Source organism: Micromys minutus (assembly GCF_963924665.1).
Source record: "Micromys minutus genome assembly, chromosome: 27".
Lineage (NCBI taxonomy): Eukaryota > Metazoa > Chordata > Mammalia > Rodentia > Muridae > Micromys > Micromys minutus.
Genome location: NC_137962.1, coordinates 30,416,063 through 30,428,828, shown reverse-complemented (window position 1 = coordinate 30,428,828; position 12,766 = coordinate 30,416,063). Strand labels below are relative to the sequence as shown.

Genomic DNA, 12,766 nt, shown 5'->3' with positions numbered 1-12,766 from the left:
CCCTCGGCCTGTCCGGCCCGTCCGGCTGCCCCGCCTCGCCCTGGCCCACCCCGTCAGCCCGGCGACGCGCGCATGGAGGCCGGCTGAGGAGCGCCGCCGCCTCGCTCGGTACGCCGTGGCCTGGCAGGGCGGGCGGGGGGCTCCCCGCGCCTCGAACGCGCGTGCGGGAGGGCGCGGGCTGCAGGTGGGGACTGCAAAGATCAGGGGCACGTATCCCACCGGGTCGGGCTGACCCTGGACGGTGTAGATTTTCTTGGAACTCGGGAGTCCCAGAAAGAACCCCGACGCTCAGAAGCGCTCCGCTGGCTTTGGGACGTCAAGCGCTTCTTTGGAAGTGGGACAGTCTCCGAGCTTTCGTGCTTCCCAGGCGGAAGAACTGTAGGTCCGCCGGTTTTGTGAGACGCAGCTGTCCCTGGGCCTCCCTCTCTTGTCTCCCTGGGAAGACTCATCTTGCGGTGGCCGTGGGCAGGATGCCAGCAGGGCTCTGGCAGAGTGGACTGGTAGCCAGGAGCCTGCAGGCTCCTACAGGCCATCTCCAGGTAGACAAGAAACCAGGTCCCTGGAGGGCTGCTGGCTAGGCTTCTTCATCTCCGGTTTGTTTCCTCTTCCGGCCCTCAGCTCTGCCACACTTAGGTAAAATAAGTCCTGCTGGAGCAGGTTTTCCCGGGTCCTGCTGTGTCCAGGCTTCCAGAAACAGACATGAGGAAGCCAGGGCTTTCCGCACACCCTGTCATTTCTTTCTGTCTTGGTTTTCTAAGTAGGCAACGAAGGCTTGTCTAGTTCTTCCAGTTGGTCGTGGTCAGCTTTTGACCAGTGGTAGGAAGCAAGCTGCCATCTGAGAAACAGTTTTAGAGATTGATGGGTGTGTCAGATCAGGGTGGTAACAAGGTTTTGTGGATTGAGAAACTTAAAGCGTTTATTCTTCATAGTTAGAGGTTGGGAATCCTGGGTCTTTTCAGTTACTGATGAAGGCTCTGCCTGTCTTGTCGCCCTTTCTCATTGTGTCCTCATAGCTGCTTAGTGTCTCTTATAAGGACACCAGTCCCATCATGGGCCCTGCCGTATGGTCTCATCTGAGTTCAGCCATCTCTTAGAACCTCTGTATATTAATGTAATTATTTTGAGCCTTATATATCTTCAGTATATGGATTTGGGTAAGACATAGTTAGTATGAATTGGACCCAAAAGAGAGACAGTTGTGGGGCTGGGAAGGTGGGGAGCGTGACTAACATGGCTCTGGATCCAGTGCTGAACCTCTCTGGTTACTTTGACCTAGTATGCTAGGGCTGCACCTCCTTGTGGGCCCTGGCATGAATGGGCCTTTTTGCTCTTGGAGCCAACACTTTCCCTCTTAAAAACCACAGACTGCTGGGAATTCTCAGACATCTAATTCTAGTTCCCTTAGAAATTTAGCAGATGCTAAAAGTTCTGTTGTTTAGCATATGGAAGCATCATGCCTGGTTGGTAGCAGGCCTAGAAAAGTATCCCTACAGCCCTGCTCTTTAGGGAATGCTGGCCGACAGAAATCCCAGCTCTCGACTTTACACTATGAAAGTTTACTGTGTGGTCTTGGCCAGGAACCGATCTGGGAACTGTCTGCTACCAACTGGGGATTTATGAAGAGATTTGTTCCCTGGGGAGCCTGGGCAATAGGAAGACACTTCTTACTGCTTGGAATATGTCTGAAAAGGATGCATGGCAGAATGTTGTAGGGGTACAGTGGCTGAATGCTTAGGTGAGTATGGAAGTGGAGGTCTGTCTCAGTTGCTCAGCCAGAAATAATGATTGGGTGAGGGGGTATTAGTAACCTAATGAAATTACATCTGATAGGCAGGAAACCAAAGGATCGGAAAATTGTTGATTTGGTAAGTGCCAGGTACTCAGAGTCACAGACTTCTGGCTTGAGGGGTGGGACAGAGGCTTTCAGTAGCCTTCTCAAATGACCTCCCCTCCCGGCTGGTCCTGCTCTAGATGAGAGGATTTATTGGAAGCCACAAGGGGCCCTGGTACTGTGTCTGATGGCTTGCCTGATGATCCAAGGGTTCAGGGCTTGCCTCCTGACCAGCCTGTGAACTCTTCCACCTACCACACAACCAGAGGTGAGACCAGTCCTGGTGTGAACCAGACCGGGAGTCTCCCAGGCTGTCTGGAGCAAGTGTTCTAGCTTTGGTAGCCTCGATACCCCTCAGGCTCAGAGGCACCCTAAACAAGCCTTGCAGGGAAGATCTACCAAGCCAACTGCAAACCTGCTGTAGCCCCACCTCTTAAAGGGCAGGGCCATCAGGGCAGGCAGAGCCGACGTGGTTCTTTGCCATTTGCTGGCTATGCTGCAGCCTCTGGTTGGCCCGCCCACTTATACAGGATGTTTTAAGTTTTCATCTCATGCTTTGGCAGCCCCGTGCTGCTATTAGTAATACTGGTTTGCTTGCTTCCGTGTTTTTAGGCAGACCAAGGATAATCCTCTCCTTTTTCACCATTAGTTGCTGTTTGGGTTACCCTCCCTGCCCCTGAATGGGGTTCCAAGGAGTGGAAGGGACAGTCCCTACACTGTCCTAGAAGGCAGACTCTTCAAAGCCTCCCCACACACTTCCCTGTTCCTGTTTCTTTGAAGCACTTAATTCTGATAATGAAAGGTGAAGGGTGACGCCCCATGCACAGATGCCGTGGTGTTTACTGTTGACTTGGCTATGCACAGGCTCTGAGCCATGACAGTTCCCAGATGTGCTGACCTTTAAATAAAATGCCCAGGCTGTGTTTTAGGACAGGTTCCAGATGGAGGGTGGGGAGCAGTATGGTGAGCTCTGTTTGCCTCTTAACAGCCAGCCATAGGACCAGGAACATAAGGTTTCAGAGTCTCTACCTTAGAACCCATGCCGGCCCTGCCTCAGTTCCTCTTGTAGAAGACTTCATAGTACTTATGACTTACCCCCATGTTCATACTGGACACCTTAGAGGTTTGATTATACCCAGAGAGACCCCTAATACACATTTATATAGTAGGACCAGAGGTGCCACAGAGTAGGCAGGAGCCTGGAAGTTTCAAGGAGTGTGCAGACAAGAGTGGCGGATCAAAGTGAGCCCAGAATGCCCTGAGTCATCTTATCACACCCCCATTGTGACACAGCTCTTTCCAGAACACATGTCCTGAAGTACACATCGAAACAGAGTTGTCCTTTCTTGCTGTAGCTGAAGGAAAACTAAAATATTCTAATTCCTTAACATTATAAAATATTGAGGTTTTATACCTCCCACCCTTTTTTTCTTCTTCTTCTTCTTTTTAAAATTTTGTGGACAGTTTCTCTGTATAGCCCTGGGTGTCTGGAACTCACTCTGTAGACCAGCCTGGCCTCAAACCCAGAGATCCACCTCCTCTGCTTCCTGAGTACAGTGATCAAAGGCATACACCACCATGCCCCACATGCACTGCTTTTAGAAGAACCGCTGTTTGACCTCTGCTGGCATACAACCACCTGCAACTCTGTCTTCAGGGTATTTCTCCCCTGTGGGAACTAACCACACACAGACACACAAATATATGTGTTTGGTAATATAATTTGAAAAAAACTTACTATGCCCAGGGGTCAGATTTTTCCAGCAGACTTGTCATTTTTAAAGGGCTTTCTTCAACCAGGACCATTGTGTCTGCTGGGTGTTTCCATCCTGACTGCTCAGCTCCTGTGAGCTGTATGATAATTACATATTTGGGGCATGCACACACATACTCACGCCTTTATTAAAGCAACATATATAAAATAAATATAACATAGTTTATAAGTAACTTGTACATCATGACTGATGGTTTTATTTTGTTGGACGAGATAGCTTCTATAATTCATGGAATCCACCAGCATGGAATTGAAATGCCTTGACGTTTTTGCTAAGACCATAGTTTGGGGAAGCTGGAGAGATGACTGTATTGCCCTTGCTAAGGAGCCAAGTCCAGTTTCCAACACTTAAGTCGGATGCCTCACAACCATCTGGGACTCCAGCTCCAGGGTAATTGTCACTGTGGCCTCTACAGGCACCCAGACACATTTGCACATACACATATAGACACAAATACATGACTCTGTGTGTGTGTGTGTGTGTGTGTGTGTGTGTGTGTGTGTGTGGCTGCCAGGTAGGCAGTGTCTTATCATTGACACATACATGAAGCCTGTTGACCTTGCTGTACCATACCGTAATTTGAAGCTGCCTTTGCTCGCCTTTGGTCAGTGTGGTACTCTTCCTCTGCACCTCTGACAATCTTAGCCCCCACCCCTGGAGCTCCCAGTGACACAGTTAAGATCTACAATGCCATGGACTGGTTACCAGGGTACCACCCCTTGTCAAGTTTCTACTACAGTTTCTTCCATGTTCGGCTTCTTTGTCTTTTAAACTAGGAAGACTATCTTGGCTCCTCGGGATGCTGTTATCTTGCTTAGCCTTCTTCCATCTGGCTGATAGCCAAATGGCTGTGGCCATCGTTGTGAGAAGGATGGAAGGCTTCCTTGAAGTGGCTTTCTCACAGAGGCTCTGGGCTTCTCACCATGGGGGTAGCACCCACAGCACTGTGTCCTACAACTCCTCAGAGAGATGTATGTTTGCACCTGTTGTGCCAAATACTTTTTCTACACGTATGTTGCTCAAGGAGCCTGGTGGCCTCTCACCAGTCAGGCACATCTCAAAAGGACCCTAGACCTTGGATAGCACATACATACCAAGAGGCAGCCGATGATACTGGGACAGGAACACTGAGGTCCTGTCCTAAGGGTCATTCAAGACTAGCCCAGTTGTGTTGTCACAGTAATCTCTGATCTGGTCCTCTAGCCCCAAGTAAGGACTGTATCTGTCTCCTCAGGCATCCTGTATCAATCAGGAAGCTGCTGTCCAGCCATGGAGGGAGAGGAGAAGCCAGCTCAAGAGGTAAGGGAAACGGGCTGATGGAACATCTTCCTAAACAACCTTTATCCCAACCCAGTAACACCTGCTGCTGCACACAGGAGGGTGAGGGTCCCGGTGTGGGTCCCTTTAAATGCTTCTCTGCGTATATATACTTAATAAAGTCCAGCAAGAAGTACCTCCATGGGAAAGTCCTGAGGCAAATGGTCTGGAGTGTGCCTGACCTGTGGGGTGAGGCCCAAGTGTTTGAGCACTTACTTGAACTCTCCCTCTGCAGGCTGACATGGAACCCATGGTAACATCAGGGGCCTCAGAAGCAGTGCCAAGGGTGCTTTCTGGAGACTCTCAGAACATCTGTATGTTTCCCTTCAGGACTTGGTATAGCCACAGTGCTGGGCCCCAGGGAGGGTGTGGGACCGGCAGTGGCCCGCCCGGCTGTGGGGAGGGAATAAAAGCTGCAGGAACTGCTCAGTACACCTGCACAGAGCCTCTGCTTGAGCCCCAGTCTGGCCATATACCTGAGACGCTTGCTTCCAGGGGCACTAGTCCCCCTGTTCCTCGTCCTCAGCACTCTGCTCTGACAGTTTTGGTCTGCTTGAGGGTGATGAGTAGCTCGTCTTGTCATCTGCGTAAGCTGGTTGTGTGGGACTAAATTCTCACCTAACTGGAAAGGGTCTATCACTAGTGTACAGGCAGCAGTGCCCTGGCACCAGGCCCCATCCCACTGTGGCTTTGGCTGCCCTTGCAGCTGACGTGGACGCCTTCAACTTGCTCCTGGAGATGAAACTGAAACGACGGCGTGAACGTCCCAACCTTCCACGTACTGTGACCCAACTCGTGGCTGAGGACGGGAGCAGGGTGTATGTGGTGGGCACCGCTCACTTCAGTGATGACAGCAAGAGGGACGTAGTGAAGGTAAGCTCTGTGCCCTTTTAAAAAAAAAGATGTATTTGTTTATTATTATAAACAGTGTTCTGTCTGCATGTCTACCTACAGGTCAGAGGAGGGCATCAGATCTACATCAATATCAGATTATAGATGGTCGTGAGCCACCATGTGGTTGCTGGGATTTGAACTCAGGACCTCTGGAAGAGCAGTCAGTGCTCTTAACCACTGAGCCATCTCTCCAGCCCATACACTGCGCCCTTTTATCACTACACTTCTGCTAATCTGTACTCCAGGGACGCAGGCTAGGGTAACCAGGCAAGAACTGTTCAGCAGGCATTTCTAGCACTGGAGTCCCCCAGGGATAAGTGGTGCTTCCTGCTCCACAACTCAGAACCTCTTGCTTATCTTCATTTTAGCAAGTAAAGCATCTCATAGCTTTCTTCAGTTTCTTTTTCTCTAGAATCTGTTGCCAAAGGCTGTTAGTACTGGCTGCCCTGACGTGGGCTCCTTGTGCGGTGTGGGATGGCCCTATGGGAAGCAGTAGGATGGGCCTGTTGGAGTGTGGTGCTTGCTTTACAGACGATCCGGGAGGTGCAGCCTGATGTGGTGGTTGTGGAACTCTGTCAGTACCGTGTATCTATGCTGAAGATGGACGAGAGAACACTGCTGCGAGAAGCCAAGGAGGTCAGCCTGGAGAAGCTGCAGCAGGCTGTCAGGCAGGTGCGCATATGAGGGGGCAGTGGGCTGTGAGGACCCGACACTGCTGCCTTTCTCTGTTGAGAAGCCAAGACTCAGAGCCCAGAGTGACAGGCTCCTCACCGGGCCAGCCTTCTGATCAGTGCTGTAGTACCCTGGTTGCTAGCCCACTCCCTCACCCGGGAGAGGATAGAGGCTGAAAGAGGAGGTGGATAAAGTCCCACTACCAGGCAGGAACAGGGCAGAGCTGAAACCACTGTGCTGCTAAGCTGAAGTGGTGGCTCTGTGCATTGTCTGAGCCACCACATTGCTGTATAACTCTTGTCTTCCACATTGCCTCAGCCCTCCTGGGCTAGGAGAAGCAGCATGTAATAGCACACTGTTGTGGTCTTAGTGCTCAGAGGCCATCAGGCATGTCTTGCCTCGCTGCAGCGTACTTCCTCTTTTAAAGGAAACAAGTGTTAAAGTCTCATGTGAGTGTCCCCAGACATGCTGAGCATGTTCACCCTGGAATCTCCCAGATGAGGGATGTCACCATAAACCATTTACTGGGTACCCAGTAAAAGGAAGTCACTATTCATCAGAATTGATTTTAACACTAGTCGTGTGTTGCTCTTGTCCCTGTCTCCACCCCCACATAACACCCTCCTTGAAACAGAGGGTCCATACTCTACTGGAAAAAGAGCCACACAACTGGCCAAGCCTGTGCTCATTGCTGGGCCCATCCGTGAGGGCAAGGTAAAGGTCAACAAAGGGAGAGGCTGGCACCTGCTGCCCCTCGTTCCCTCAAGGAGCCTCCAATGGCACTGAGTCCTCCAAGCAACAGTGTGTGATAATGTCCACAGGTGCTGCCCACCAGGAGGCCACTGGTGTTCAGTTTTTATTGTGGGCTGTCCATGTGGTCATAGCTGACTCATGACCCCCACAAGCTGAGCAGGGTGGCACATACCTTTCATCTCAGCACTTGGGAGGCAGTAACAAGTGAATCTCTGAGTTCAAGGGTAGCCTGGTCTTCTAAGCAATTTTCAAGCCAAGTAGTGCTACATTTTAAAACAGACAATATTGGGGCTGGAAAGATGACCCAGTGGTTAAGGGCACTGAATGCTCTTCCTGAGGTCCTGAGTTCAATTCTCAGCAACCACATGGTGGCTCACAACCTTCTATAATGGGATCTGATGCCCTCTTCTGGTGTGTCTGAAGAGAGACAGTATACTCATATACATAAATAAATCTTGGGAAAAAAACTCTTGAAAAACAAAACAGACTATTAAAAAAGAAACAAGACCTGTGCCCCACGTAAGTCTCATGGTCAGCCTAGACTTTGCAGTCTGTCTCCCCCAAGTTAGGTAAGTAAGGACAATTCTATTGGGTAAATTCTTACCAGGTCTCAAAGGGCATTTTAATGATTGAAGAGCCAGACCTTCCTGGGAAGGTACAGAGCAGACAGTCCACCCAGCAGCCTATGGGGTGGTCCTTCCTCAGCTGTATCAGTCCTGCAGGGTGGGTTTCAGCACACTGACCCACTCCTCAGGGTCTATCCAGCCTGGCCAGACCAGAGGCAGCCGGTGCTGTGGCCACAGTAGATGTTAGGCATCCATGTTGCTCTCCACAGAAGGGGTGGCAAGTACTGAAGCTCCCTGTTAAGTGCTGGACTCCAGTCTCTTTGCTTAGCCAAGCCTGTGCCTCAGTTGCCTGGTCAGGTGGTCCCCAGGAGGTAGCTCTTTTCAACATCTTTGACCATCCTATAAGGAAAACTGGTTTTCTGAGGAAACACATTTGAATGATTCTTGAGGCCAACATGACCTGCTGTTGTGACCCTCTTCAAGTACCAGTATGCCCTGCCCCTTGCCCCTGGAAGGGGCCTGAGAACAGTCATGGATTGAGGCCTGCTCAAAGGCACTCTGCTATCTGCATACTGCTTTGCCTTCTCTGTGTAATGTAGCTGACATGGTTCCTCTTCCTGCAGAATGGGCTCATGTCTGGACTCATGCAGATGTTGCTGCTAAAGGTGTCTGCTCACATCACTGAGCAGCTAGGCATGGCTCCTGGTGGAGAGTTCAGGGAGGCCTTCAAGGAGGTGGGTGCTAGGCGTGGCTGAGGGGATTTGTGGGTACATTGGTAGGGGCTGGTGGGATCTACCCTTGGCATCACAAGTCCTAATACCCAGCCTCTTCCTTAGGCCAGCAAGGTACCATTCTGCAAATTCCACCTGGGTGACCGACCAATCCCAGTCACCTTTAAGAGGGCCATTGCTGCACTCTCCTTCTGGCAGAAAGTCAAGCTGGCCTGGGGCTTGTGCTTCTTGTCAGACCCCATCAGGTAGGACAGCCTCCCTGGCCATGACTTACTCTACACCTGCACCTGCTGTATGTCCTGACCCAGACTCCCCACATACTTCCTGTTATTCTCCCACCATGAGCTTTAAACACACAGTGCTGTAGTCCCTTCCTTGAATCAGCTTTCCATGCCTCCATCCCTGTGGTCTGCCACCGAGTCCCTGTTCACCCCACCCCCACCACCAAGCTAGCAGCATGCCCTCTGCCTTCAGCAAAGACGATGTGGAGCGCTGCAAGCAGAAGGACCTGTTGGAGCAGATGATGGCAGAGATGATTGGGGAGTTTCCTGACTTGCATCGAACTATTGTCTCAGAGCGTGATGTCTATCTGACCTATATGCTGCGACAGGCTGCACGGCGCCTTGAGCTTCCTCGTGCCTCTGATGGTGATGAACAGATCAGGGTGGGAACTCCCAAAAATACTGGTTTCTGTGTCTGCCACTGATTTTTGCCCTCCCCTGACAGCTGAGCCCAGGAAGTGTGTCCCATCTGTGGTCGTGGGCGTCGTTGGCATGGGTCATGTGCCTGGCATTGAGAAGAACTGGAGTACCGACCTCAACATCCAGGAGATCATGACGTGAGTGCCTCCCCCACTTCACGCCCAATCCCTGTACCTGCACATGGTGGTGACCTTGGGAGTATACGTTCCAGCTAGGCATACCATACTTCTCCCTTCCACAGAGTTCCCCCACCATCCATCTCAGGCAGAGTGTCCCGGGTGGCCGTGAAGGCTGCCTTCTTTGGTCTGCTGGGCTATAGCCTGTACTGGATGGGCCGTCGAACCATGAACGTGGTCCTATCACTGCCTGCTGCGCAGTTCTGCCTCCAGAGGATGAGCGAAGCCCGACCTGGTCGTTAGGAGGACCATGCAAGGAAGAGACCACACTGATGCTCTACTCCTCTGCATCGTGTCTGGTGCTCCGAGGAGCTGGTACCACTTGTCTGGGGATGTCCCTGGGTACAGATGCATCCAAGCCACCCCCTATGGGGGCCTAGGCCAGGCTTTCCCTGCCTTCCCCATGCCCAACCCACCCAAATAAAGAATATTTAACTGTCTGAGCTCAGGCTTCCCAGCAGCCCCCCAACACACACACTGTAGGGCCACTCACGGGCAAAAGGGCCATCCACAGTGTCAGGACCCAGCGGCCTAGTTCCAAAAGGACCAGAAGCTGAGGGGGAGGCACTGAGGCACCCCACCCTTAACCCCAGGTGGGTCTGGCAAGCTGTTGCTCTTCCTACCTCACTGTGCCTTGTGCTCTGGCTTGCAGGAGCATCTGCCCTGAGTGCACCTCACTGTGGGTTTGAGGCCCGAGGGTTTGGGGAGCCGGGTGCCCATGCACCTCCTCCCTGGGTATGCAGGGCCTTCGCCTGGCCTGGACATGCATGTGGCATTGCCAGCTGCATCTCTGCTTGCAGAGTCTGTGGTTTGGTTTTGTGGGGTTTTGCTTTCTATTTTTGTTTTGTTTTTTGTTTTGTTTAATGTCAAAAAGTTTTTTACTCAGGTAATTTTGACATCAAAGAGAAAACAAACTGAAGCAAATATCAGGAAATACAAGCCTTAAATCCAGTGAGGACAAAGAAGTCATCTTTTTATTTGTGTCTATGTGCCCTGAGTGGGCAGTATATGTCAGAGAGTCGGTTTGGAGAGCCAGGCCAGCCCCTGCTAGATGCCACTACAACTCAGTGGCGTGGGGCTGCCTCAAATATGGGCCTGCAAGGCTGCCCTTGGTGCTGGTAGGGCCTTGGCCTGACTGCTGTGCATTAGGTGGGACACCCAAACTGCACCGAGGACAGTGGGCACCCACTGTGGGCCATTCATATGTACAGGCTGTGGCTCCTGGTGTACTGCACAGCCTGGCAAGACCACACTGATTGTCCTTGTGTTGACTGCCAAATCAGGTGAAACACTGAGCTGGGCAGGGGATACAGGGCTGGCTGGGCTGTGTACTTCTGTCTCACACTCGTGGATTCATTCCCTAGAAAGAAATAAATTTTAATTTTGGAAGCTGCTGCTTTGTGAAGTGTGTGGAAATGGGACTCAGGTGATGGGGGACTTGGCTTCCTCTTTTGTCATCTGTCCCCAGGTCTGCAGGATGTTGGGGGTACTCCTGCATCACAGGGGACATACTACCCACCTCAGCAAAGTATACAGGCTGGGCCCTAGTGCTTACTAGTGCCTAGCAAGGTTAACTGTGTGCCAGCTAAGGTGGGCCATACATGTGCTCAGCACCTGAACACCCTCTGGTTCACACTTTACTACTTGGCAGTGGGGGGGGGGGGTGGCATAGGAGTAGATCAGAATATCATTAAGGTAGGTTGTTCTTGCCCATGTTAGGATCATTGGGGCTGAAAGAGTTGTATATCTTTGCCAGACCAGAGCAAGGCAGACCCTGAAGGTAGTTGGTTAAGTCTGTGTTAATGGCAGCAGAAAGAACACAGATACTCTGGCCGGGGCTAAGGTGCTACAGGCTGCTGTCACAGAAGCAGGAGCACAGGAGATTGAGAATGATCATACAGCTCCAGAGGCACGCTTAGGCTCATTGCAAGGTTTTTGTTTTTGTTCTGTAGTGGGGGTGTTTTGGGGTTTTTTGTGTTTTTTGTTTTGTTGAGATGGTTTCTCTCAGTATCCTTGGTTGTCCTGGAACTCAGATCCACCTGCCTCTGCCTCCCGAGTGCTGGGATCAAAGACATGTGCCACCACATGTGGCTTCATTATAGTTTTAGAAGCCCACTGTGCCCCTGGGGAAAGTTCCAGAGATGATGGTGGAGGCAGAAAAGGAGGGAGGCACAGCCAGGAAGGAATGTGTGCATCTGTCTATGTTCAAAATCTCCTGTTAGAGATTAATAGGTTTCCCTAAGCACTGCATGCTGTCTAGCTCTCCATCAAGATTCATATCTACCTAGATTGCAAGTGGCAGACACACAGATGGAGAGATAAAGAAATACTACTTCAGAGAAAAGTGCTATGTGCAAGGAAGAAATTACCTGAGGTGCCAATAGGGAAGCTATTGGGGAAGAGGACCTAGCATGCATGTGGAACCAGGTTTCAGGTGGGCTCAAAACCCAGGCTTGAACCATTGTCTAATCTCTGCCCTTGCTTTGATACTATTGCTGACCCAAATTATTTCTGTATTAAGTCTTAGGTGGCCAATTCCCACCTGACCCACAGATCTCAGGAACACTGTCAGGACTCGCCCTTCTCTGGGCAGAACAAATGAGAAAAATTGTCCTACTGGCAAGGTACTGCATATTCCACCTTATAAGAATATATTTGTACTTTATTGTAAAAAGGAATCTACATATAGACGTTAGTAGTACACTCTGAGTTAAGCATAGAAGTCATCCAAACAGCTGACTCAGGAAGAATGCAAGTTCTAGGTGTTTGCAAACTCTGCTACAGAGAGGAGATGATGGAGAGGAAAGCATCAACGCCATAAATCTGAGACAAGTTGACTAGAGGGACAAGACTAAACTTCGAAATGACTGACTGCGTTTGTTTACTTGCCTTTATAATCGGCTAGATAAAGATAACATAAAAGACATCTTCGGGATGCTAAACTACTGTCTTAGATTGTTGGCTGTCTGAATAAAACAGATTCCATTTTGTTTCTATCCATGTGATGGACAGAATCAGTCAAACCCACAGCACCCAGGGGAACTGGGAATGGCCTTGGCTTCACACTGGGGGGTGGGGGGTTGGTGGCTTTTTAGGGACATCACTCAGCCTGCAGGCACACTTGGAATAGTCCAGTCTGGCATATGCAACCTGGGTGGGAGCTTCTGCGGCTCTACTGACCTGGTGCATAGGTGCCAGAAATTAAAGAATGTCTCAGCTCCACCCTCTGCAACCTCTCAGAGCCCGGAAGTGTACAAACGAGAAGCAACCAATCAGAACCACGCTTCTGGGCGAGCCTCCCACCCACCCATAATTGGGCGGACATAAACTTCCGGTCGAGGCGAGCTGGC

The 12,766-nt window shown here is 50.8% G+C and overlaps 1 protein-coding gene across 1 annotated transcript; it reads left to right on the top strand.

The window, feature by feature from the left end:
• TRABD (TraB domain containing) lies at positions 1-10,810 on the top strand. The gene is made up of 10 exons (XM_080939427.1): positions 1-108; positions 4,841-4,905; positions 5,159-5,237; positions 5,630-5,796; positions 6,349-6,489; positions 8,432-8,542; positions 8,645-8,784; positions 9,014-9,186; positions 9,266-9,377; positions 9,482-10,810. The coding sequence occupies exons 2-10, from the start codon at positions 4,876-4,878 to the stop codon at positions 9,657-9,659; spliced, it is 1,131 nt and encodes a 376-aa protein (XP_080795553.1). The 5' UTR covers positions 1-108; positions 4,841-4,875; the 3' UTR covers positions 9,660-10,810.
• Positions 10,811-12,766: the final 1,956 nt, after the last annotated feature.